Genomic DNA, 24,774 nt, shown 5'->3' with positions numbered 1-24,774 from the left:
GATCCCCCTGCCTCACTGCCACGGGTAAGGCAACACAGAAGGCATCCACAAGATGGAACGGAAAGCAAATTAATTTATAAAAAAAAAAAGGGAAAAGAAAAAATTTACAGAAAACTTTCGAACAGAAAAAAGGTGCCAAGACGCAGAGGAGGAGAAACGGGGGCACGAGGGACAAAGGGCCTGGCGGGAGGGACCGGGAAGCGGAGAGCCTTGGATCACTGCTGTCTTCACGTCGGGGGTGAGGAGGGGACGGCTGGTGCTCGGGGCGCTGCAATCTGGGGAGCAGAGCTGAGCACGAGCTGCCATCGGGGGTCGGCACGCCCCCAGGTCAGGCCCCCGTACCCAGCCGCCACCCCCAATCCCAGCGAATTCCCCACCACCAGCCACGTCGGTCACAGTGGGAGGGAAGAGGCGACAGGGGGACCCACCACGTCCCTCTGTAGGAAGGAGGTGCTTAAGTGCTTTTTTGACAATCCCACGTTTTAAAAACTTCCCATTCTTTTGGTGCTCCCCTCTCCGCATCTTCCGGGAGTCAGGCCTGGGAGGAGGCCACACAGCCCCACGTGCCCTTTCTTCCTCCACCACCTACCACGGGAATCCCCGAGACGTTTCCCCGCCAAATAGACATATGCTGACATCTACTACGCAGGAGACTTTAAAAACACAAAACTGACATTCAGAGGGAACGGGGTCACTGGCTGAGCCGGGGGGCCTAAACAGGAACACTGAGGAAGCAGGAGACAGGAGTGGGAATAAACGGCGGCCAAGCGGGTGGGGGCTGACTCGCTAAGGAGGGCTGGAGGAGACAGACCCTGCCACTATTCTATCAGAGCTCTCCCCAGAACCTAAACACCCCTTTCCTAAAACTCACCTCCCTCCTCCAAAAAATGCAAAAGTTGGATTTTTCTCACTGGTTGGAGGGCTTTTTTAAATCTCTACTTCCTTTTAAAGGGCTTTTTTTTTTCCCAATCCATAAAAAATGCAGTAGTTTTGTGGGGATGTACCCTTAACAGTGGTTAATTAGGGCCTTCCCCAGCCCTTCCTTTGAGGGCAGCGTCCCCATCCTATCTTCTCTCCCAGACATTAGAAACATCTTTTCCACAGTTCTTGAATCATCCGATATAAAAACGCATGCCCCTGACAGGCACTGTGGGGGCTCTGGAGGGGCAGGAGGACTTTCTTACGTAGTGATGAACTCTCCAGGCTGGGGAAGGGTCCCAGTGGTGGGGACGGGGCTGTTCCTGGAACCTTGATCTCCGTGGGGCGTGAGGAGGGAGAGAGATGTCGGGCGGCTCCTCACTGTGGGGGTGGCACGGGGGTGACTGTGCCTGGGCTCGGGGCCGTGGGGTCTGGAGGCAGGGGGGTGCCTGGGTCTGTGGAGAGAAGAAAGTTGCATCAGCTGAGGTGAGCAGGAGAGAGGGTCCAGACCCAGGCCACCAGACACACAGCCGGGCGTGGCATGCGATGGACGGAGATGAGAGTGCCCCCGACGGACAGCTTCCTTTTCCCAGCGCCCTCTCCTGCCACACGCTGGGAGAACTGCTGCACCCCTAACTGTCCTCCTGCCCCCCCACCCCAGGGAACTCTCTACATGGGGCACCTGGGCGTGATGGGGACAAGCAAACGTCATGCAAACAAGGAGCTGATTTTCCAGTTTACAACTGAGATGCTCTGTCACAGGACTCCTCCGGGACCCACCAGTGGAAGGCCCCAGCGTCATCCCAGGGGGCAGCTGCCAGGCTGGGGAATGGCAGGGGACAGCCAGAGAGGCCCTTCCCTCCTGTGTTCTAATTTTACCACAGCGTTCAAAAACAGGGTCCTGGAAGCCCTGGTCCCCAAGCCCCTCCCCCACCTGCCCTCCCCACCCCCCCCCCGGGGACCCCGCCCTCCCCCGTGCCCCTGCAGGACCCTTCTCACCTGGCAGCGGGCTGGCAGTGGGCAGCAGGTTGCCCTGAACAGCTGCCACAATGGCAGGGCTCTGGGCTGCGGCGGATCCGAGCCCCGGCCCGAGAGGCAAAGATGGCATGGTGGTGGTCGCCGGCAGGTTAGGGTGTGGAGGGTTCGCCATGGACACAGGCAGGTTAGGTGGGGGGAGCGTGGCCGGGGCGAACGGGAGATGGTGGTGATGCCCATGCAGGTTAGGAGGAGGGGGGAGGTTAATACTGATGGAGTCGGCTAGGCTACCAAATGGGATGATGGATGGCGCGGGAGGGGGAGGCGGCATGCCAAAAGGCAAACCCAAAGGAGCATTACCCGCCACGCCTGGGTGCCCGCTGCCTGGCACTGCCCCTGGCATCATTGAGGGAGTTTGTTGGTTGGGGAACGGTGAGGGGCCTGGGAATGAAGAGGGAGATGGAGAAGATTGGAGGCATACAATCTTACTCACAACTCACTCTCACAGTGAGGATAACCCAGTCGCTCCCAGGCACCACCTTCCCTTCTCCTGATACTAGAACTGAGTGGTAAATCCTTGGAACAAAATTCCAAAAATCTGGCTCGGGGGAGGGAGCCCTGTTGACTTAGGGAATAGCCACAGTAAAGGAGGACCTGTAGAAACTGAGGTCAATCCTTATCTCCAGCCCTATCACACTCTGCCTCTGAGAACTGGAACATTCCCCCGGACCCCGCCACTCAGCCAGTTTCAGGAGCCGTCACTCACCATGGGGTCCAGGGGGCGGTACCCCTGGTGGGACGGCCCCAGGCTGGGGGGCTCCAGCTGGTGGCTGCTGCTGTGGCCCCACAGTTGGCCCTGCCTGCCCGAGCTGTTCCGAGGGCCCCAAGCTTCCAGGAGGGGCCCCACTGCCCGCGGGAGCCGGGGCCACAGAGGCTGGAGCCATGGCCAAGCCGTGGACAGCGGGTGGCCCAGCGGTGCCTGGAGGCGGGACCGGCTGGGAGCCTGGGGGCAGGGCCGGCGGTGGCGGCGGCGGCTGCTGCTGGTGCATCTGCTGGAAGTGTTGCTGCCGGGCCCGCATCTCCGCGTACTTCAGCTGCTCCATGTGGAAGGCTTGTCTGTCGGCCAGCAGCTGCTGCCTCTGGTACTCCAGCTGCCGGATGATGGGGAGCTGTCAGCCGGCGGCAGGAAGCCCCAGGCGCGCACCTTGCCCCCGCTTTGTCTTCTGAAAAGCCCAGCCTCCCACTCTGGCGATCCCCACACCAAACCGCAGCCTTGCACCTGGCTTCCGTTGTTCTCGCCTCCCCTCCCCTCTCCAGATCCCCCCACCCGGTCTTCCGGCTGCCTGCATGGCTTCTCACTGTGGTGGACAAGTGGACTTAATCTGATGGTAGCCCTTGTTCATTTTCAGCTCCAAAGCTTTGAATCTGTCATTACTTTCATCTGGAAACCGACTCCCCCCCCAACCAAGTTCCTCTAGTCAAATCATGTTCTTTCCCTCCTTCAAAACCGAAGAAAAACACAATTCTTAGGAAGCCCTCCCAGATCACCTCACTGGCCTCTGAGCTTTGGCCTTTATTCTGCTCTCACTCAGGACTTTCATACTTGATTGGAAATCTCTTAATTTGCATTTGTCAGATACTTGAAGCATTAACCAACTTTGACGTCTCCATATGGGATATCTGATATCTTCAATTGAGGAGTTCAGGATCAGGGTCCTTGTCTTCTTTCTACTTCTTTTATATCTTCTAAGAATCAAAATGATTCGACACCATGTCCATCCTATTCCCTGACTTCAACCCCCGAACCTGAAGCCCTTACCCTCTCATCGTGCCTTAAACCTGTCTAATCACTCAACAATCACTCCGTAGCAAGTATGCCGTGGACTAAGCAGCCTTCAAGGACCTGGAGATGCAGCAAAGAACCAACAAGAACTTGACCCTGGGGCTGACACTCTGAGGACCTCAGTCTCCAGGCTGTACCTGTGGGGTCATGTGTCCCTAGCCGCCCGGGCCGGCTCCTCCTGCCCTGGTCTGCTCTGCTGGGATGCCCTGCTGGCTTCAGGTTCCCTGTATTGCTGCTCCCCTCGCCCTAAACTGAGGCCCAGCCCAGCGCCAACGTGGGGCCCCGCCACCCCCGGGACTTGACTCACCGCTTCCCGTTCCCGGTCCATGATCGTCTCTAGCTCCTCAAAGTGCCGGAGTTTGATTTCCAGCTTTTTCATCTGGGTCTCCACCAGCAGGGCCACCAGAGATTTGATCTTCCTCTCCTCAACGGCAGCCAAATGCTAAGGAAGGAAGGGCGGGGTGGCCATCAGCGGGAGGACCCAGCTGAAGACGTTGGGCAACAGAGAAGGGTCGGGTGGGGGCTGACAGGCTTTAAGACAGAACTTGCTGTGGTCACAACCCAGAGAGTAGCACAGGCTTGAGTGGTATTTTTAAAAGAACATGAAAAAAAGAGAGAGAATATCAAAGGATAAGACATGGTCAAATAATCGAGAGGGTGAAGACAGGCCCATTCAGGACTTCCCCGGAGGTCTGGTGGTTAAGAATCCACCTTCCAATGCAGAGCATGTGGGTTCGATCGCTGGCCGGGGAATTAACATCCCGTAGGCCGTGGGGCAAGTCCGCCCACGGCCCCAAGTGCCACAACCAGCGCCCGTGAGCTGCTGTTTCTGCAGCCTTCTCACTCCAGAGCCCGTGCAACATGCCGCGACGAAGCCCCAGTGCAGCCAAATAAGTAAAATGTCTTACAGTAAAAAAGTTACAGAACAAGAAACAAAACAGGCCTAATGATAAAGGCTTAAAAAAGATGAGAGAAGGGATGACCAAATGTCCCTCTCAGGATCTGACGGGGACAGGAGACAGGCCAGCACTGGGTAAGGATGACAAGGCAGGCTCTCCGCCAGGGGACGTGCGACGAGGAGCGGCACCTCCTTCCCTGGGTCCGGGCCTCACCTTGGCCTTCACGGCGGCGGCAGCCAGGGCGGCGGCGGCAGCGGTGGAGAGGTTGCCCTCGCCGATGTCGCGCTCCACCTTCGTCTTCCGCTCCCCCTCCGACTCCACTGCTTCTTTCAGCACCTCCTCCTGCCCCTCCTTGGGCTCCTTCTCCTTCTCAGGATCCGCTGGGCCGGGAAGAGGGCTGTGAGCCCTGAGCCTGGCTTCCTCTCTGAACCCCGACCGCCACGCGCAGCTCACCTGTCAGGTCTCCATCACCCTTCTCTGACTCCTTCTCGCTGTCGCCGTCTTTCCCCTTCTCGTCGTCCTTCTTGGGTGGCTCACTGGTCTTCTCCTTTGCTTCTTCCTCCGCAATCCCAACTCCTTCTCGAGGTTCCTGGAGTCCCAGGGAAAGGAAAAAGGGGAGTGTCAGGGTGCTGGTTTGCACACAGAGCCTAGAACAGGAGCTGAGTTTACACCTCTCACTGGGGAGGAGATCTGGATCCAGGACGCAGCCCCATCCGAGCCCAGCCCTTGCCTGCCCGAGCTAAGTGGAGCCAGCTCCCCTTCCCTGGTCCACGCTGGACCCCTCTGCCTTCCCAGCCCGTGTCAATCCCGCTGTACCTTGGGTTCCTTCTTATCCTCTGTGGCCTGGCCCTCTGCCCGCGCCTCGTCAGTCCCGCTCTCCTCTGGGTCCAGGGGAAGAGGAAACAGGAAATGTCTGACAGCTGGTCTACCACACTCTTCCAACTGCCCCTTCTAGCCAAGATCTTACTGAGAGAGCCAGTGGGGAGCCACGGTACCTAAAGTAAAGCCCCACCAACTCACCCCATTCGTCTCACGCTCTGAGGTCAGGTGGAGGCAGGGATGGTGTGGGGAGGCCAGGTGGCTGAGGCTGCTGGTAAAAAGGCAGGAATTGGGGAACACGGCAGGCCTTACCGATCCTCTCCGGCTCATCGGAGGTGGTCCCTGCGATGCCACTGCTTTCCAGACCAAAGGCTGGGTCCGCCTTGCCTGTCACTTTGGCAGCTTCTTCCACTTTCCTAACGTGGGCCTCCACCAAAGCTGTGGGGACCTCTTCCTTCATTTTGGAGAACTCTTCTGTAAGACCCAGACAGGGGGAGGCTGCGAGCAGGCAGGCAGGCAGTTCTGGCACTCTCTGTGAGAGCTCCCTCACAAGCCCACCTCTTCATCTCCACCTGCGTGGAGCTGGACCGTTGCCTGGGCTGATGCCAGCCGCAGACAAGGCCAGTAGGGGAGTGAGCCTGAGGGGGTTCCACGGTCAGAGTACCCAGCCTTTCCAATGCAAACCAAGAGGGCTTGCAGCCCTGCGCGTTACCTAGGGCTGACTTCGCAGCAGCTGAGGCCACTCGAGGGTCGACGACAGAGGCCAGGAAGGCAACGGTGCTCATCACAGGGTTGCCGGACTGGCTGAAGGGGATGGGCTGGTAGGCCAGGGGGCCCAGGGAGGCCTGCGAGTCCTCCAGGTACGGGTCTTCGATGGGAAGCCGGAGGAAATGCAAGATGCACTCGTCCTGCGTGCGGCTGCCCACGTGCTCGGACACCTTGTTCCAGTCGTCCTTGTACATCTCCAGCGCCTGCGGCGGCGACAGCCACACTCGCTCCAGCCGCCGCGCCCGCGAGGCCCCGTCCCCTGCCCTGCTGAGCAGGCTGCCTCGGGGCTCTCTGGCCTGTGATACGCATGTACCCCGCCAGGCCCAAGGGGAATCTCCAAGTAGCACTTGGAAAGGACAGGGGCTGACAAAACGGCCTCAGTCCCTGCCCGGCGCTGGCCCCGGCGCTGGGAGCAGAGAGACAGGCAGGATCACGCCCTCCCCGCTCCCAAGTGCGGCTGGCACCCTGGCCGCCCCCCTCCCGCAGGACACTCCCCCTCCCGGCCCGCTACCTCCAGGAGCAGCAGGGTCTCCTGCTCCGTCCACTCGCGAGTGGCGCTGGCTGCGGCTTTGCTCTGCAAAGAAACGCGGGTGGGTCAGCGGGGAGAGCCGCGGCCTTGAGCGCCAAGGGGGCACCGACCTCGCCGCCCACCACCCCGAACCTTGGAGGGCACGTTCTTCTTCGTGTACATGTCCGTGCGCAGCCCGAAGTTCTGCATGTCCGCCGGTTTCTCCTTGCCTTTGTCGGGGAAGCTGAGCATTTGCTGGGAAGCGGAGTTCTGCTATTTGTGGAAGGGAAAGAAAGAGGTGAATCCGAGTGACTGCCGGGAGCCAGGGGCAGAGAGAGAGAGAGAGAAGACAGACAGAAGGAGCTCCCTCCCCACAGCCAGGGACGCCCCTGGGGGACTTCCTCCCTCACTGCAGCGCCTGTGCTCTCGAGGCGCTTCTTCCCGGGCAGGGGCCCCCAGTAAAGGGGCGGAGAAGCGGCCCAGCGGGGTCTACACCCCACCTACCAGCTCTGGCTTGCCCTTAGCCGTCTCTGGCACCAGGTCATCCAGCTCTTTGCCCTTTCGCCCAGCCTTGGTATCAGCATCAACCTGGCGGCCCTGGGGGACAGAGCTTGGCGTCATGGAGGCTGGGCACAAAATGACCAGGCTGAGGCCCTGGAGGCCTCCAGACCAGACGCTGGGCAGCCCGAAGCTCGGCGGGCACTCATGCCACAGTTCCGTGTTCCCTTAATGCTTAATTAGATCCGGAATCGGCATGATATCCATTTGTATTCACATGTATCTTTACAGGTTCTCTTAGGAGCTGGACAAGTAGGTTCTAATCCTACATGTCTGACCCTGGGCAAGCCACATAACAATTTTTGTAATATATGAAATGGAAATGGAAAAAAATGGAAGTGATAAAAATTATGAAGCAAAAATGAAAAAAATGTTGGAAATGTGACAAGGTTAAAAAATTTCATGCAACTGAATTGTAAGCCATTTTTCTCTATCTGCTCCCCAAGGACAAGCATCTCTTCTCCCTCAGCAAGTCCTTGCAGTCTTAGGTACAAAGGCTGAGAGAGGGTGCTAAATACATGGGGCTGATTCCTGTGGCCCTTTGCATCCCATGGAAAAGGAAGAAGCCTCAAAACACTCCTGAGACATTACCCTAAAAAACCAGAAAAAGAAAAGTCCAAAGAAGCCCGTCTGCCCCGGTCCCCCGTCCCGCAGCCCCTCTCTACCTGCGGGGTCTTGGGCTGCAGCGGCACCAGCCCGGACGGTGTGTCCGCCAAGACGTGGAAGTGAGAAGTGGGCGGAGGCCCCATGGGAGTTGGTCGACTCTCAGCATCCACCTGGTAGTTGATGAGACCCCACTGTTCTAGGAAGGCATGGACCCTGTGAGGAGAGAGGCGGAGACTGGGTCACACACGAGGAGAGGGCCGGGGGCAGGCTCTTCTCTGCTCCTCCTCCTCCCCGGGAAATACGGCCTCCTCCCGGCCCCACACAGCAGACAGCCCAGTCTCCATCTGCACCAGGACCTCGCTCCACAGCCACCCAGCCGCTAAACATCGCTTCCGGCACCTCTGACCGGGTACGCTCCTTCACCAGACGGGCTCCTTCTCCCCCCCGCCACACTGCAGGGCGCGCCCTGCCATCCCCTAAGTCACCCTGACCCCAGCCTGAACTTGGCCTTTCTCCAGAGGCGTCTTTCCTGCTCATCCCCGACGCGCCGTGCCAGCAGCCTCTCTGCTTCGGCCAAGAGGCATCTGTGCACATCGCCCTTGAGCGCCTGCCACCCCTCAGCTGCAGACCCACCTCATGATGGCACAGACATCCCCCGCGAGGTTCCTGCGACAGGCAGTGGACGTGAGATACTCTTGGGGGTTCAGCCGGTAAGTGTCAATCATGAAGTTCCGATAGGCCAGGTAGCTTAGAGGAGAGAGAGAGGGACGATGAGAGGGCTGAGGGGTGGGAGGAATTGGGAAGAGGCCTTCATATGTGACAAAGAATGCCTCACCCGACTCAACATGCACTGCGGGTCTCCTGTGTGCTAGACGTGAGGGGTTCAGACCCTTGATGGGATTTTTCATTAAGTGAGTTATCTCCTTGGCTGTGTGTGCTTGGGGATGTTTCATCCAACTTTTTTTCTTGGCCATTCCATATGGCTTGCAGGATCTCAGTTCCCTTACCGGGAACTGAACCCGGGCCCTGGCAGTGAAAGTCCAGGATCCTAACCACTAGGCTAACAGAGTCCTAACCATGAGGCTAACAGATGCCTCATCCAACATTTGGGAAAGAAATCAAAAAGAGAAAGTGCCCTGAATTCCAAAGGCAGATGTTAAAGGGAAGTCCTAGGGGTGCCTCCACCTAGGTAGCAGGGCACAGCCTTAAGAAGACATGTTTTGAAGGTGGGAAGGTCTAAGTTCAAATCCTAGTTCTACTATGATGACCTTAAATTTCTGAACCTTAGTTACCTTAACTGTAAAATGAAGTGTCTGTTGAGAATAGAAAGGTCTGTAGAGATACAGAATAGTGCTGGGCACGCTCTACAAGCTCCAAAAATGGCAGCTATTGGGTGGTGTAGCGTAAAGTCTGAGAACATGAGCCAGACTACAGGACTCAGACCCCAGCTTTATTACTCACAAGCTGTGTAACTTTTAAGCAAGTGACTGAAGCCCTCCTTGTCAGTAAACTGAAGATAATAAGACCTACTGCTAAAGCTGATGTGAAGACTGAATTAGTCAAGGTATGCAGGATACTTAGAATAATAAGTAATTAGAGATAGAGGGCTCTCAATACATACAGGCAATTATCGTCACTTGTTATTTTACACCCAGAGTGCAAAGTGTGAAGAGTTCTAGTTCCAACCCTCCCTGCAGATCAAGTTGAACTCATGTCATCTGTCACTACTGCCTCTGGAGAGAGCAAGGCTTCTTCATACACTGCTTTCCCCAGCAAGAGGAGGAGAAGAGAACCATACCAGGCTGTGGGGAAAGAAATGGTGGAAGGGACGGGGACCCCGGAGCAGGGGGACGGGGAGCTGAGGAGCCGCTGGGAAGCCAGTGCGCTCAGCCCTCAGGGGGCCCGGGCTCAGCACCAGCTCCCACCTGCCCGACCATGTCTATCCTGGAACATTCCTAACCACAGAAAAATCACCAAACGAAAGCCAGGCAGGTTTGGTCTGAGGGGGAGCCTCGAAGGACATGAAGACATCTGAGCCCTAGGCTCAGACGTTACAAAACACATCTCTCCATATCCTTTAATTCACAGAGATTACTTATGCTGGAGATATTTGCATTTTAGAGAGCACAGGGAATTGTGGATGGAAAGCTCTAAACCCTGTTAAAAGAAACAGAAGGAGGAAACAGCTGAGCCCAGGGGGAAGCGGACACTTGTTCTGAACACAAGAGCAAGCCTAACACAGCCCCTGGCAGATCCCAGAGGGCAGGGGTCCCAGTGCTGGGCCAGGGCTGCCTGTGAGCAGAGAGCATGGGCCTGGCTCATGTAAGGAGCCAAGAAGTGTTTGCCCAACTGGATCAGGAGGAAGAGAACCATGAGCGGGAGGGCCTTACATTTCTGGAGTCTTGGACTTGTTCTTGCCATTGAAGAACTCGGGGAGGGCCCTCCGTTCGATGGCGTGAACACTGCAAGGGAAGCCAGGGAGCAATGAGAAGGCTCGAGTGGGGAGAGGGGACCCCAAAGACGTGAGGGGGACCCCAAAGGAGGAAACGTCTGGAACAAGGGGCAGCAAGCAGGAACGGGAGGCCTGGATCTGAGAACTAGACCAGGAGCCCCGCTACAGCTGAACGGTACCGCAGCCTTGCTGGCTGAGGTGGCGGGAGAAGGAACGCGCTGACCCGTGGGCATGGGAGAGCGAGGCGCTGGTGAGGGGCTGGAGCGGCGGTACCTGTTGTAGTCAAACCAGGCCGCGTAGCTGGGGATGATGATGTGGTGGGTCTGCTCGGTCACGTTGTCCTCGTGCAGCTCCGGGTTCTTGGTCTGCTCCCCCTTGTTGCCCGGGCTGCTCTCGTCCTCGTCCTGTGAGCACGCAGGCCGCTGGACCCTCGGCCCTCTCGTTCAGCCCGCAGCAACCCCCCACTTCTCCCCCACCCTGGGAACGTGGGCACGAAAGATGGGATGGGACGGCAGAGTTACGGGCCTTGGGACTCGGAAGGCTCTGAGGTTTGAGCAACAGTGAGAATGAGTTCTAGGCTGGGAAGAGTCTGGGCAGTGGAAAGTCTGGGTGAAAGGAACTTTATAATCACGGGGCAGAATCCCAGGGACAGCTGGGGCTCTCTAAACCGGCTCTACCTTGCCCATGGTCTCCATGCTCTCATCCTCTTGTTCATCTGGAAGAGACAGCAAGACAGAGGTTGGTGCTGCCTGAGGGTCCGGAGAACGAGTGCGCTTCTGGAAAGGCCCCAGCAGGCCAGGGGCAGGGGCTGGCCTCCCGCCCCCGCCTCTAGGCGCTGACTGCCTTGCCCGGGGCGCCCCATCTTACCTAGGTCGGTCATGGTGCCGCCTTTGACTGGGGCTGACTCCGAGTCCTTCTTAGTGTTGACTGCCAGGGGAGAGAGTCCTTTTAACAGACAGGTTCTGTCTAAATCAAGCCCTCACCTCTCCACTGTGAGCAGCTCCAGAGCGCTCACCTTCTCCCAAAGCTTGCTCCATCCGTCACAAAATGACCAATCACAATCATTCCAGAGCTTGAAACTTCTCCCCTTGCCCCGTCAAAAATTCACCTTACTCAACCTTTTTCTTATAAAGAAGTGTCTTCTACCCTACGAACATTCACCAGTCACTCTTGTCTTTGGGCCCCTGATCTCCATACAGAAGTCTGCAAGTTCCTTCTGGACTGACAGAGTCTGACCAAATCATTCTGGAGAGGAGTGGCTGGATCTTAAACATTTTTGAAAGCAGAGGACATTTTCCTCCACTGAATTCATACATAGAAGCTCACAGAAAACAGAGAGAGGAGAGCTGCTCTGATGGAAGAAGGGGTGAAAGCTGGGACTCCTCTCTCAGGGGCCTTCCCCGCCCTCCTCCTGAAACCCACGCCTGGTTGTCTGTGGAATACTGACATAAAGCAGTACCACAGAGCAGTGGTCTCCAAAGTGGGGACGCAAAAGAGGGTCCACTGGGATACAGGCTGAGAATATCAGAACCTCTTTTTTTAATCTTATCCTCTATGTTTTCCTAATTTTACATAAGGCATGTGTTTTATAATGTTCTTAAAAGTAGTGGTGAACACTACACGTGTATAATTTGTGCTCAAGTATATCTTACTGATGTTGAAAGTGAAAGTCGCTCAGTCATGTCTGACTCTTTGCGACCCCATGGACTGTAGTCCATGGAATTCTCCAGGCCAGAATACTGGAGTGGATAGCCTTTCCTTTCTCCAGGGGAATCTTCCCAACCCAGGGATTGAACCCAGGTCTCTCGCATTGCAGACGGATTCTTTACCAGCTGAGCCACAGGGAAGACCAAGAACACTGGAGTGGGGAGCCTATCCCTTCTCCAGGGGATCTTCCCGACCCAGGAATCGAACCAGGGTCTCCTGCGTTGCAGGCAGATTCTTTACCAACTGAGCTATCAAGTGCGTAATAAAAAAAGTTTGGAGACAGCACGGTCCATGACTCAGACATGGAAATGAAATCAGAGGATTGTCTGTGGTGATGACAATGGTTTCAATAACCAGCTAAGTTGAAGGGAAAGAGTCTCTATACTTGGAGCTGGGCCTGGGAAGGCATCCCACCCAGCAGGTTGAACACAGGCTGGGCAGGGGCGGCCCGGGAGCCTGGCCTGGCCCGTACCGGTCTTGGGCAGCGTCACCTCCTCCACGTTGGGAACGGGCGAGGGCTCGTCCATGTCCTTCGTCAGGTCTTCCTGCTCCTCCTCTCTGTGGCCTCGCTTGGACTTGGTGTAAGGGGTTGAGGGGCTGCGGAGGAGAGAGCGCGCCCGTGACTCCAGGCATCCTCGGACAAGGGATCCCTGGAAGGTGAGTTCAATGGAGAGGAAGCAAGAAAAACTCCCAAAGGGACTGAGGTACAACGTGATAAACGTAATTAACACTGCTCTACGGTGCACACGGAAGCTTCAGGAGAGTAAATCCTGGCTTCCCTGCCGGTCCAGTGCTTAAGAATGCAGGAGACACGGGTTTCATCCTCGGGCCAGGAAGATCCCACGTGACACGGAGCACCTAGACTCCCACCCAGCTTCTAAGTCCGTGCTCTAGCGCCCGGGAGCTGCAACCAGGGAAGCCGCTGAGCTCTGCGCCCTGCAGCGGGAGAAGCCACCTCAGCGAGCAGGCATGCTCATCACCACTGAGAGGAGCTCCCGCTTGTCGCAACTAGAGAAAAGCCCATGCAACAGTGAAGACCCAACACAGCCAAAAAACAAAGAAATAAATAAAAATTAAAGAAGAAAAAAGAGAGTAAGTCCTGAGAGTTCTCAGAACAAGCAAAAACATTTTTTTAAATTTATTTTTCTATTTCTTTAATTTACTATCTACATGAGACAAAGGATGTTTGCCAAATGTACTCTGATAATCACTTTACAGTGTATGCAAACCAAATCATGATGTATTCCTTAAACTTCTACAGGGCTGTATGTGAGCTACATTGCAATAAAACTGCAAGGAAGGGACTTCCCTGCTGGTCCAGTGGTTAAGAATCCACCTTCCAATGCAGGGAAGTGGGCTCGATCCCTGCTCCAGCAACTAAGATCCCACATGCGGCAGGGCAACTAAGCCCATGCCACAACTACGAAGCCTGAATGCCCTAGCGCTCGTGTGCCATACTAGAACGCCCACGGGCTGCAGGGAAGATCTTGAGCAACCTCGAGCACTGCAACCAAGACCAGACGCAGCCAAAAATAAACTAATTAAAAAAACAACTGCAAGGAAGGAAAATGGGAGAGAAGACCCTGACGGCAGAGCCGAGCAAAGAAGAAACTGATCACTACAAAGTAGGAGAGGCGAAGACCTTTCACCCGCAGATTAAGCTCTCTGAGCTTACTCCAGGCCAGGACCGCAAGTAGACACTGGAGAGCTACAGATCTCCTCTTGCCTCGCAGGCCAGCGCCTGGCAGTTACAGGAGGGGATCTGTCCTTCCTTCCTTAACTAGCGTGTGGACGGGGGCCGGTTGGGGCTGGCCTACCCCTTCTTAGCATTCTTCTTCTTGGCTTCTGGGGTTGGTGACGGTGAGGGGGAGCGCTTCCTCTTCTTATAGTTGCCCCCCTTCTTGTCCCGTCGGTCTGAGTCTGGGCTGTTCACCTATAGGTTGAAGAATTGGGGCAGATGTCAGCCAACAACCTCCAGCGAAGACTGTTCTGAGACTTGGGCTAAGTGCTCAGGAGAAAAGAAAAAGTTTTCACCTCATCTGTCAGCGTCTTGGCTGAAATCTTCTTTCGGCGGGAGACAGGGTTTTTGTCATCATTTACTTCGTAGTCTTCCTCATTCATCCATTCATTGAAGGTGTCTGTGTCCAGGATCCATTTTGCATGAACCTGAAGCACCAAGGGAGACGGTCCTAGGAGAGGCCTGGAAGCCCTAGCTCTGTCTGGGGACCCTTAACAGAGGAGCCCAAGGGCCCAGGAGCCTCTCCGTTCACCTCCAAGAGCAGTCTGGCCCCGGGATTCTTCTCGGGGGAGGGAAGACGGACAAGGAGAGCTCACCTTCCGAGGCTTCTCAGGAGTTGGAGCATCTTCCACAGATGCTTCAATTTCACTGGCTGGGATCCACGTGTCATAACTGCCATGGGAAATTGAGCGTGAAGCACAATCAATGGGACAGAGTTGTGGAAAAATAAAGGGCAAACCTTTTACCTTTTCCATTTACAAAAAGGAGTGGGTTGTTGGGTTACTTTTTGTACGGTTTGTTGGGTATGATTATTTTTTCCAATTAATATTGGGATTCTTTTCACTATACAGTAATAAAAATGATTACAAAACATTTCAAAAATAGAAAAAAGGAATCATCCTAACACAAGCATTTGTGACATTCAGTATATATGTTTTCCCCAGTAACTTTTTTCTACAATTTTTTCCCCTATTATTTTGTTTTTACATAAAGGCAAGGATACTACATGTTATTTTACATTCTAATTTTTGCAATACTTACCTATAAATTATGTACGGGAACTCTATCACTTTAAATACTGTAAAATAGCCCACTGACTAGATATATAAATTTGCTGAAACATTTCCCCACTGTTAAGATATTGAGATTATGTCTAATGTTTACTTACCAAAACTCACACTAGGATAACCATCTCACACACAAAGCCCCAATCCTTTCAGCCTAAGCTTTGTCCAGTAAGCCCAAACTTCCCACAGAACAGACAGAGGGTTCGCATAATAGGCGGGAGAACAAATTAACAGAGCAAAAAGCAGCTCTCAAAGAGCGCCTTCTGGCTTTACTAGAGGCTCTAGGGCTTTTCAGTCTGGCTCTTGTACTCATACCTGTCCCAGATCCCATCCTCACCTGTCAGGATAGTAGCCCCAGTGCAGAAGAACCTGCTTATCTCTCTTCATGACCGGCCGTACCCATTCCTCTGGGGACAGAGACACAGCGGGATGAGACATGAGCTAAAAGGGCACAGATACCAGAGAAGTCCGCGCACACCACCTGCTGCAGCAGGGGCCGCGGGCGACGGACGGAGGCGGCACGAAGGGTCAGGGTTCTAAGGAGGGACGGGCCCCGGCACTGCACGGCTACTGAGTGGCCCCCCTCTCCTAGCCCAGGCCGTCCACTGCAGTGACCAAGAAAACCCCGGTCTCACCTTCCTCCAGGTTCCCTGGAACGGGATACACAACATGGGAAGCACTGTTCTTATCCTCAGTGACCGTTCCCTGGATAACACACAGACAGGCAGGTAAGTGTGGTCCCCTTTCAATCAGTCATGAATGTAATTAAACCAAAGTAAGATTTAACTGCAGATCTGCCTTCATAATCGTATGGTAACAGAATGGTATGAAGGTTGGTTTGCATTCTCTAAATACACATCAGCTGAGTGGCAGAAAGAAACAGCTGGGACTTTGCTAATAATGGAGAAAAATCAAAGAATTTTAAATTGCTACAGATAAACCTCTGAACAGATACTCTGTTACACATGTGAAATGAACAGTCAAGTTTATGTCCCTGTATGTCCCAATGACATCTGCTTGTAATTATAGAGTTCCAGAGAGCAAAGATCTCATTGATCTGAAATCAGGCAATCTCTAGCTCAGTGGAAATAGATGCTTTTCCCCACAGGCCTGTGCAGTCTCTAGGGACAGTGCGCTACACCTGCCAAGAACCGGAATGGGAGAAACGGAAACAGAGGCTTCAAGCTTTAATTCTAATATTCTTCCAAACAGGCGGGGCTACCCTGGGGCTGCTGCTTGTATGCAAAATGTCAGAGAAAGAGTTACGGGATTTCTAAAACCTCTCCTGACCCACCCACTCACCTGATGTCTCTTGATAATGTCTTTTAATTTCCCTAGCAGTTTGGGTTCAATTTCTGGGCACAGAAAAATGTTAGGTCGAGACAGGCAATTATTCTGTGGGGAGAAGAAATAAGTGGGATGAGAACATAGGGAAGGGGTGTTTTGGATTCTCATCCAGGGAAGGGAGATAAGTGGGGGAGTTCTTGACTATTACCTGCACCAAGGACTTCTCAATGGTCATGAACATTTCCACATTGCGGTCCATGCGTGATGGATTCTGGAAATCGTAACGCCGCCTTGTAAAGAAGCAATAATCTAGTGAGTGGTATAGCTCAAGTCTGGGGACGAGGTTAGCATGTGTGATTGTTTTAACATGGGAGATCAGGAGGCAATTTTGCCCTCAGCTGTGCCAAAATCACCTGGGATCTGGGGTTCACTGATCTCAACTACACAAATCACTTTGTAGTTAGTCTGAAAGGACAAAGAAAGGCTTGAGATGGCAACCTAAGAATCCCTTTTTCTCTACAATACACACACTGACACGCATATACATATTCACGCATTCTGAGAGACTCCAGGCTCTGACTCCCAGCCACTTTTCTGACCTAGCAGGTCAGGTCTGCTGATCTAGCAAAGTAAAAGACTTGTAAGAATGTCTACCCTCTCCCACCCTACAAAGACCCCAGGGAATCATAAAGGGGGATTCCCTTTAAACTAAATGTAAGAAGTACAGAGAGAAGAGAAGGCCTCTCACCATCCCTGGTCACTCTTGAACTTGTAGGCAGCTGCAAGTATGTGGCATAGGGAGCCTCCTGCTTTGAAATCTAGGAAACATTTGATCTACAAAATTGAGACAGGGAAGAAGTATGTTAAGAATTACATCCTAAAAAAAAAAAAAAAAAAGAATTACATCCTAAATTCTCTTATGATTTAACAATTCTTTCACAAAATCTTATGCTGGACTGATCTCCCTCTCAAAGCTGGAATTCCTTAACCCCTGTGCCATTCTATCTTGCAGCCTAGAAGAGGGGAGAGAAAGAAACCACCGTTCACAAAGCCCCACCACGTCCCTTGCCGGATTCCCTTTGCTGGGTTACCTCGTTAATCATTATAGGTTATACCTACAAGGGAGGTATATTAATCGAGAGATAAAGGAACCAAGACTCAACGGCATAAATGGCTTGTCCAAGACGACAGAGACACCAAGTGGTGAGCCAGGATTTGAACACAAGAGTGTACAAATCCAAACCTCACACGCTTTCCACCATGCCCTGAGTTTCATGACTGAGTTTAGACACTCTGAGATAACCTGTTGCATGAACTATTACTAGGACAAAAGGGATGGCAAACTGGGGGCTCTGCAGAGCCAGTAACACCCCAACCAGGGAAAGGGATGGTAGGAAGTCACCCAAACGTCAGAAACTAGAAGATTTACAAAAACACAAAAGACAACTCCTCCTCGGATTTGCCCCCTCGCTTTTTGCACTCACCGGCAGTTTAGTGAGCGGTGCATTGCTGACATGTTTGCCAAAAACTTCTTCCTGAAATTGTAGCAACTGTACAACCAGGCTAGACAGGGACTTGTTGGTGGGTGGTTCGGCTTGTATATACTGGGGAAACAGGGAAAAGGAAAGAAAAACAGACCCCAAATCAATTTTCCACCGTATCCCTTATTTCTCCCCCAGGAGCTCTGGAAGCATCTGGGATAGAAATCGTGTCCTCTCCCCCCACACGCCTAATCTCTTAGAAAGAAACTGGCAGAAGGCAGGCCTGAGGTGCCCCTCACCAAGAAGATGGAATTCAACTGCCTACTACCAGTCTTGGGTGCTGAGGGTATAGGCAGCTTCCTACTCTCCCCCAAATACACCCTAAAAATGGAGCTGCAGGATCCTGATCTTTAGCCAATGGCACCAAGAGTTGTAAAATTCTGAAGATTCATAGGGATCAGGCCACAGAAGCACCATCTGGAATGCTCTAAGGGAGACAGCAGTCTACTTCTTCGAGTAATGGTGTGGAAGGTCAAGATTCCCCCTATAATACAGCCTGATAAGAAAGGTGCAAAGAAGCAACACAGGGCACATGCCTTCACATGCCCTCCTAGAAGGGAAAAGAGAAGCTACTGCCCAGCCAGGTGGGCAATAGCAAGACAGTATCTGCGCTTTCTGAGGAAACTGTATTGGACACAGGCGACCCTGGGCCTTCTTAAGTATTTCCATATTTTGCGACCTAGCATCCTAGCCTCCAGTTCTCATGTAAAACTGTGCAAAGAGGCTAACCTTACCTTTTGATCCCCTTTTCCTCAACCCCGACCTTAGAAAAAAGTGCACCTTTTGGTGGGAGGTGTAAAGAGATCCTTGAAAGAAAAGGTAGATGACAAAGAGCTAAGAGCTTGACAGCTGAACTAGGTCACAGGCTGTCAATCCCTCCAGGGCCAGACACTAAGCCCCTAGACTGATCTCCTGTCCAAAAGGTCAAAGGTAGAAGCCTGGGAGTCAGAGCCTCACGCTGGGGTAGAGACAAGCCACAGACCCAGCAGCTGTTGGTCAAGCTCCGACACCCAGAGAGACCCTTGAGAACAGGGCCGGACTCATAACCGGGATCAGAGAGGCGTTCTCCTCCACGGGCCCATCGCACTTCTGACAGGTTGCAGAGATGAGCAGGAAGAACTGGGGAGCTGAAGCAAAGTCCGAGAACCTCTTATTGGGGGTAGTGAGAAGGAAGAGGCGCAGACCCTCTCCAGAGAAAAGCCCTAGGCAGAGATGTCCCTTTCAACCAGGCCTAAAGACAAAGACAGCACCAGGAAGAGGTCTGGTATAAAAGACAGGTAAGGCTTGAACCCTTTGTTCACTACCTTATTATCTCCTGCTAGGGGATGGGGGACTCCAGACACAAACTGCATCCTAGTCTCTGAACCCCAAACCCAAGGCAATGCAAGGCCAGGTGGTGGGGTGATTTCGTTGTGGAGTTGAGCAATGGTTTTAGAAGGGGTAGCTGCCCAGGAACTCCTATACCCTGACTCCCAAGAGGTTCTGTTACCCCTTTTACGGAGATGGGGGTCGGGCGGTAGACAGGTGATCCCGGGGTGGGGGCCTTTTTCAGGCTGGTGAGCAGTGGAGGGCCTGCTCTGGGGCTGTTTACCCTCCGGCTTTCATCATCTCGCTCTGAACATACACAAAGCGGCGGCGAGGCCTCAGCCCTGCTGGTACCTGGCTCCGCGGGGAGCCCTGGCGGGCACCGTGGCGGGCACGCTCGGGCGGCGGGGCGGGGGTGGGGGGGACATTCGGCACCCGTCCACCCGCGGCCGTCCCTCCCGGAAAAGCCCGGAAGGCGATGGCTTCTGGAGGGTGGGCAGCTGGCACCGGGACCCGCCGCGCCGGCGGAGAAAAGCAAGGGGCAGAGGGCGCAGCCGCGGGGGCGGCGGCCGGAACCAGGGGCGGGGGTGGGGGCGCGGGCGCTGGGGGAGGGGCGCGGGCGGCGGCGGGCGCGCGGGGGAGGGGCCGCGGCCGCGGGGGGCGGGCGGGCCGGGCTGGGGGCGCCGCGGGGCCGCGGCCCCTTTGTCCCGCCCCCGGCCCCCGCGCGGCCCTGCCCGCGTACCTTCTTGTAGTTCTTGCCGAGCCACAGCCGCACGTTGTCGAACTGGGTCACGGTGTCCGCGGCCTCGTAGTACTTCACGTTGGGGCCGCCGTCCTTCTTCCGCACCGCCATCTTCTCGGGCTCGGGCCCCGCCGCCGCCCGCCCCGCTCAGCTCAGCTCCCGCCTCCTCCGCCTCCTCCTCCGCCCGCCTCCCGCCGCCTCCCGCCGCCGCGGCCGCCGCCTCCCGCCGCCTAGGCCGGCCCCGGCCCGCGCAGCGCCCCCTGCCGGCCGGCCGGACGCCGTGGCGGCGGAGCGCCTGACGCGGGGCGGACCCTGGCGGCCTCCCTGGCGGCGGCGGCCGGAGCTCTGGGGCGGAAGCGGCTTCCTGGAGGGGGCGCACACCCTCCTGAGGCCGCCCTTGACCTGACCTGACGTCTTTTCTTGCCTCTCAGCCGGGGGAGGGGGGTACCTCTCTATCCTACCCCAAGGGGATGCCGGTCGCCTGAGGAGCCCCCAGCGCAGACCTCAGTGGTCCTCACCTTGCACATTTCTTAACCCCACAAAGCCCCTAATCCCGAGGAGCCCTGGACCCGTTTCCGCAAGAAGTTCCTTCCTTTCATCCATCCCCAGGAGCTCCCCGTTGAAACTCCTTCTGAGCCTCCCTCGCCCCTAACGCCGTGTCCCAGGTCTCACTCCGTCACCCGAGGAGTCCCCTAGCCGCCGCCCCGGGGACCCAGCCCCTCCTCTCCAACTGCTTCCTCTGCAGGCCTCGCCAATGCTTCCTAAACGGCTTTGCGCTCCTTGAGACCCTCATCTTCGTGGGGCGGGAGACCCTTCCTGCTTGGGTCACCGATCCACGCGACTCTCTTCCTTGGAGCGGCGTGGAGGCAGAGGTAAGGAGCGGCATGTGAGGAGGTCACAGGCTGTGTGTTTGGGCCTGGCCCAACTTCCCGTTGTTAGAACCCGCTCCGGGTCGCCCTGCGGACCCTTTCTGTAAGTGCTCGGTAAAGGGCGGTCTTGGAAGTCACGGTGGCCGAGTGGTTAAGGCGTTGGACTCGAAATCCAATGGGGTTTCCCCGCACAGGTTCGAATCCTGTTCGTGACGGCCGCTTTTTTTCCGCCCCCTTCAGGGTGTGTGTGAAGTAAACCTCTTGCCTTCCACGTGTCTTTCGTGCCCTTCCCTTTCTGTGTCGGAATCAGAAGCCAGAAGGTCTCACCCCTGGATTTGGGGGAAGGAGGGGGCTGAGGGTGACCACAGGAAGCGTTTAATGGTGTACAGTTAGCTGTATTGGCCGCTAGGATGCAAAGCACTTAGAGAACTCTGTAACTTCAGGTTTGGAAGCCGAGCTTCGACATACCTTGTTTCATTCTTTCGGGAGGGCGTAGCAAAGGATTTGGTTCAAGAAGGGTTAAGTTTTTTTTTTTTAATTTTTTATTTTATTTTATTAAGTTTTGTTCGGGAATGTGAATGCCAGTTGTGCATTTAATAGTCAAAACTGGAGTTTCCGGATAAAGAGGGCAGCTCTGAATTTAATGACCGGACCTCACATCTTGTAGGTCTCTGTACCGTGAAGATCCTGGAAGCAAGGCGTTCTCTGGGGTTTCCCTGAGGTGCTGCCTCTCAGGGATCACGGAGCTAGTGGGGAGTGATCTGTTGAAACATCAACACTGCCAATCTGGCTGGAGCCAGAGTGCGCGAAGATAACTCACTCTTTATCGAGTGCTTATTTTGTGCCAGGTAGTGTTCTAAATTCTCCGTGTTCCGAGTTCCTAGCTGGGGAATTGATGCTTCTCCAGCCCTCCTGTGCTCACCTCAGCTGGTCCTTCCTCTTGGCAGTTTCTCGCTGTGGGGAATGTCTAGGATTCTTGTTGAGGATGTTCTCTTTGTATTTGATTTCTTGCACAGCCACATCGCCAAGAAGATTCCCCAGAGGGCAGGGATTCAAAGGTAATTCATAGAGGTTTTTACACGTCTATATTTTGGAGTTTCCCACCTTCCTGTCATTGCTCATGCTGCTTTTTCCATTTATGCTGGTTTTTCCTCGCCACTGCCTCCCCCCACCATACCACTATCCCCCCATACTTTCCATTCTGCTCTTTGAGGTTCTTGATTACAACAGCTAGAACCTATCAGCCTACCACTACCATCCATTAGGTTGTATGCAAGGCCTTTCCTTTTACGTGCTTCTGCAAAATTTAATTAAAATAAGTTATATTTATTCTGCCTCCTAAATAGTCTCAACTGTGTCTGCTTTTCTCAGGAGTGAGTGCAGGCTGGACCCCCACCCCTTGCTGGAGCCTTCATGTGAGGACTGCATGGTTGATATATGTAATGCATCTACATTGTATATCTGTCCACACTGATTTATTTAAAGCATCCACACTGTAGCCAGGGACCTTAAACCCTATCATGGTCCCTTTTTTCCTTCTCCCTTCTCTTTCATATTCACTACATTTCATCCACTGGTATTCTTTTAGTTCCTGGTATAGTATTTGTCTGTGTTCATGCTCTTCTCTGCCTGAAATCATCTTTCATCCTCACTTTCTTCTCAGTCTCCATTAAATATTGGTTCTTCTGGGAAGTCTTCTCTAACCACTCGTCACTCACATATCCTGTTCCCTTATCTTACTATGTGAAATCTTTCTTCCCTTGTAGAATATACACTCTTGGCACATTTAAGCCACTCCAAAAAAATCTTTCTGAGTATGTGGATTTTTTTTTTAACATGTACATATTTTAATCTTCACTCAGACTGGACTGCATGAGAGCTTCTTGAGAGTTAAGACTGTGTATTTTATTCCTTTTTGTACCTCCTCTATTAGGCCTTAGACATAGATGTGATTTAAAAAAAAAAATGTACTGACTGAATATAATCTAATAGGTTCTATGCTGGACTTCCTACCAAATCCTGGTTTTGCGTGTACTCTAATTCAATTATCTGAAGACCCGAGACCAAAATTGACCAGTAGAGGGCAGCAGACAACTGTGTTGTGAGGAGAAGGAGGCCTCATGGTTTACAAAATGGAGGATCTGGATCCAGAATAAGCTGGTTGAGATTGTTTGGTACTTGAGATACTACTTTTCATTCTCAAATGCTTCCCTTGTAGTGTTGGAAGTGAGAGGCCAAGACTTTTGAACTGTTATGCACAAGAGAGAATTTCAAAATTTTACCATCCCCATTGCCCATCACAATTTCTTCACCCTTCCATCCCAGCAAATCTTACCTTTCTATCCTTCCGTTTTTCTTTGTGTTTCATAATCAAGCCCCCTTTCTCACTATTCTTACATATTTGTTATATTCTACCCACTGGCATTCTGTAGTTTCTGATTCAATATTTGGCCTTGCTTTTCTGCTCTGAAGTTACCTTCTGCACCTAGGCTTGCAAGCCCCCCTCATTTCAACCTCCTTGAGAACCTGTCATGAATAGCCTTTCGTAACAAATTAAAATTCTCGTACTCTACTCATTCAACCCCTCATCAATCCAGGACAAACAAAACAGTACCTTCACTTGACACTTCCAAATCACCATGTTGTTTTCTACTTTTTTTCTGTTTTTAAATATATACCCTCTGCCTCTAGCTCCATGCTATCTTTAATACCTTGTGGTAGAAAACTTTGCTATGTTTGAAGCCGTTGATTTCTTACTGGGCTTGAGAGACATTGTACATTCTTGCTTTTCTCTTAGAACAGTATTTCTCCATCTCGTTTATTTTCTCCCTTCTTCTGTGAAGTTCTACGAAAGCTTTGCTCTTCTCCTCCTCCCAAGCCAGGAACCCCAAACCACTATTCCGAGCATGAATTTTAGCCACACCACGGTCCTATAGCTCAAGCTGCCTTGTTGTTTAGTCGCTAAGTTATGTCTGACTCTTTTGTGACCCCAAGGACTGTAGCCTGCCAGGCTCCTCTGTCCATGGGATTTCCCAGGCAAGAGTAGTGGCGTGGGTTGCCATTTCCTTCTCTAGGGGTCTTCCCAACCTGGGAATTGAACCTGCATCTCCTGCTTGACAGGCAGATTCTTTACTGCTGAGTGACCAGGGAAGCCCCATATCTCTAGCTGCCTATATGTCTGCATGGCTGACCTAATGTCACCTAAAACACAAAATTTTTCCCTTCCCTGAATCACGTTTTCAACTTTTTTCATTTGTTAATACTGTTCTCTCAATCCTACCTAGTTTCCAGCCTTAAGAATTATCAGACATTTTCTTTTCTGCCATACCCATCGTTCGTCAGTCATTGCTTCCTCCATCGCATCGTCTGTTTCACGCTTTGTCACAGTGGCTTCTAGGTGCCCCACTTTCACCACATTTAAAAATCTCTGAAACACTGCTTTCATCTTATTAATCTCATCTAGGAATTTCAGTGCCCCATCTGTTCAAACACATTCTCCTATTATCAATATGCCCTGCCTAAATCACCCGTTTTTTCAGTCCTTGTGTCCTTGCAGTAAGATAGCCCCAATCTAAATGGGCTGATGTCTCTTAAGTCACAGCCTCATTCCTTCTTTCTCTCGTGAAGTTCCATCTGGCTTCTCACCTTAAAACCAATGACTAGTTAATTCTACCCTATACTGATTTTTTTTTTAAGCTGTAGATTCTTAGATCTTAATCAAATTTGCTTTTATGTGACTAAAAAGCTAATGTGGGGAAATCAAACATGCAGGAACTCATCTCCTTCCAATTTGTCAACTTGTTCCAGACGCTACGAGGCTTGGATCTCTGTACTTTATCCAGTAAAGCAAGTCATTAGAGGGCCCGAGCCGAAATGATCTCAACCTGTACTTATTTCAGGAATGCTATCATTGCACAAAACATTTCTGGAGCTCCTTCATGGCTAGTTTATGAGCCACATTTAAATGACTGATTACTTCAAAATTACTTAAAAAAAAAAAAAAAGGCTGAAGCATTAGCCACCTTTATCATGCATCTTATTTTCCAGATTTTGTTCCAGATTACTTCTGGAATTCCCTAAGGTTAAATTCTTAGCCTTCTGTTCTCTCCTTTAGTGGCTGCTATCATTCCTGGAATTTCTTGATAATTCCCAGATCCACATCCTTAACCCTA

The 24,774-nt window shown here is 53.0% G+C and overlaps 1 protein-coding gene and 1 non-coding gene across 8 annotated transcripts; one reads left to right on the top strand and one right to left on the bottom strand.

Annotated features, from left to right (window-relative positions):
• Positions 1–53: 53 nt before the first annotated feature.
• SMARCC2 (SWI/SNF related, matrix associated, actin dependent regulator of chromatin subfamily c member 2) lies at positions 54–19,978 on the bottom strand. Of its 7 annotated transcripts, none has more exons than XM_043890152.1 (30): positions 19,734–19,977; positions 17,630–17,749; positions 16,894–16,979; positions 16,354–16,435; positions 16,161–16,253; positions 15,494–15,563; positions 15,196–15,265; positions 14,388–14,463; positions 14,088–14,219; positions 13,871–13,986; positions 12,526–12,650; positions 11,214–11,273; positions 11,024–11,061; positions 10,620–10,750; positions 10,285–10,356; positions 8,528–8,641; positions 7,954–8,107; positions 7,235–7,327; positions 6,884–7,003; positions 6,734–6,796; positions 6,167–6,425; positions 5,767–5,928; positions 5,452–5,516; positions 5,089–5,224; positions 4,849–5,015; positions 4,044–4,178; positions 2,660–3,044; positions 2,254–2,334; positions 1,918–1,983; positions 54–1,373 (listed from the first exon to the last, which is right to left on the bottom strand). In XM_043890152.1, exons 1-30 carry the CDS (start codon positions 19,842–19,844, stop codon positions 1,297–1,299), a joined length of 3,459 nt encoding a protein of 1,152 aa, XP_043746087.1. In that variant the 5' UTR covers positions 19,845–19,977; the 3' UTR covers positions 54–1,296. The 7 variants fall into 7 exon arrangements, with proteins under 7 accessions (XP_043746087.1, XP_043746091.1, XP_043746072.1 ...); XM_043890156.1 differs by having other exon boundaries at positions 6,884–7,000; XM_043890137.1 differs by having other exon boundaries at positions 1,918–2,334; positions 6,884–7,000; positions 19,734–19,978.
• Positions 19,979–20,735: 757 nt separating this feature from the next.
• Positions 20,736–20,817, top strand: TRNAS-CGA. Its single transcript has one exon. It is a non-coding gene; the product is annotated as a tRNA-Ser (tRNA).
• The last annotated feature ends 3,957 nt before the right edge of the window (positions 20,818–24,774 follow it).

Source organism: Cervus elaphus, chromosome 3, assembly GCF_910594005.1.
Source record: "Cervus elaphus chromosome 3, mCerEla1.1, whole genome shotgun sequence".
NCBI classification, from domain to species: Eukaryota; Metazoa; Chordata; class Mammalia; order Artiodactyla; family Cervidae; genus Cervus; species Cervus elaphus.
Note: the sequence above shows the minus strand (reverse complement) of the source record. Positions and strands in the feature narration are given on the sequence as shown.

What these genes read in the sequence shown, in the direction of transcription:
- SMARCC2 (XM_043890127.1), bottom strand. Translation starts at nt 19,844, where the DNA reads ATGGCGGTGCGGAAGAAGGACGGCGGCCCCAACGTGAAGTACTACGAG. An exon ending in ACATTATCAAGAGACATCAG is followed by an intron (nt 15,564 to 16,160) that starts GTGAGTGGGTGG and finishes TGTGTTATCCAG; the next exon opens with GGAACGGTCACTGAGGATAA. An exon ending in TGCAGCCCAAGACCCCGCAG is followed by an intron (nt 7,328 to 7,953) that starts GTAGAGAGGGGC and finishes TCTGTCCCCCAG; the next exon opens with GGCCGCCAGGTTGATGCTGA.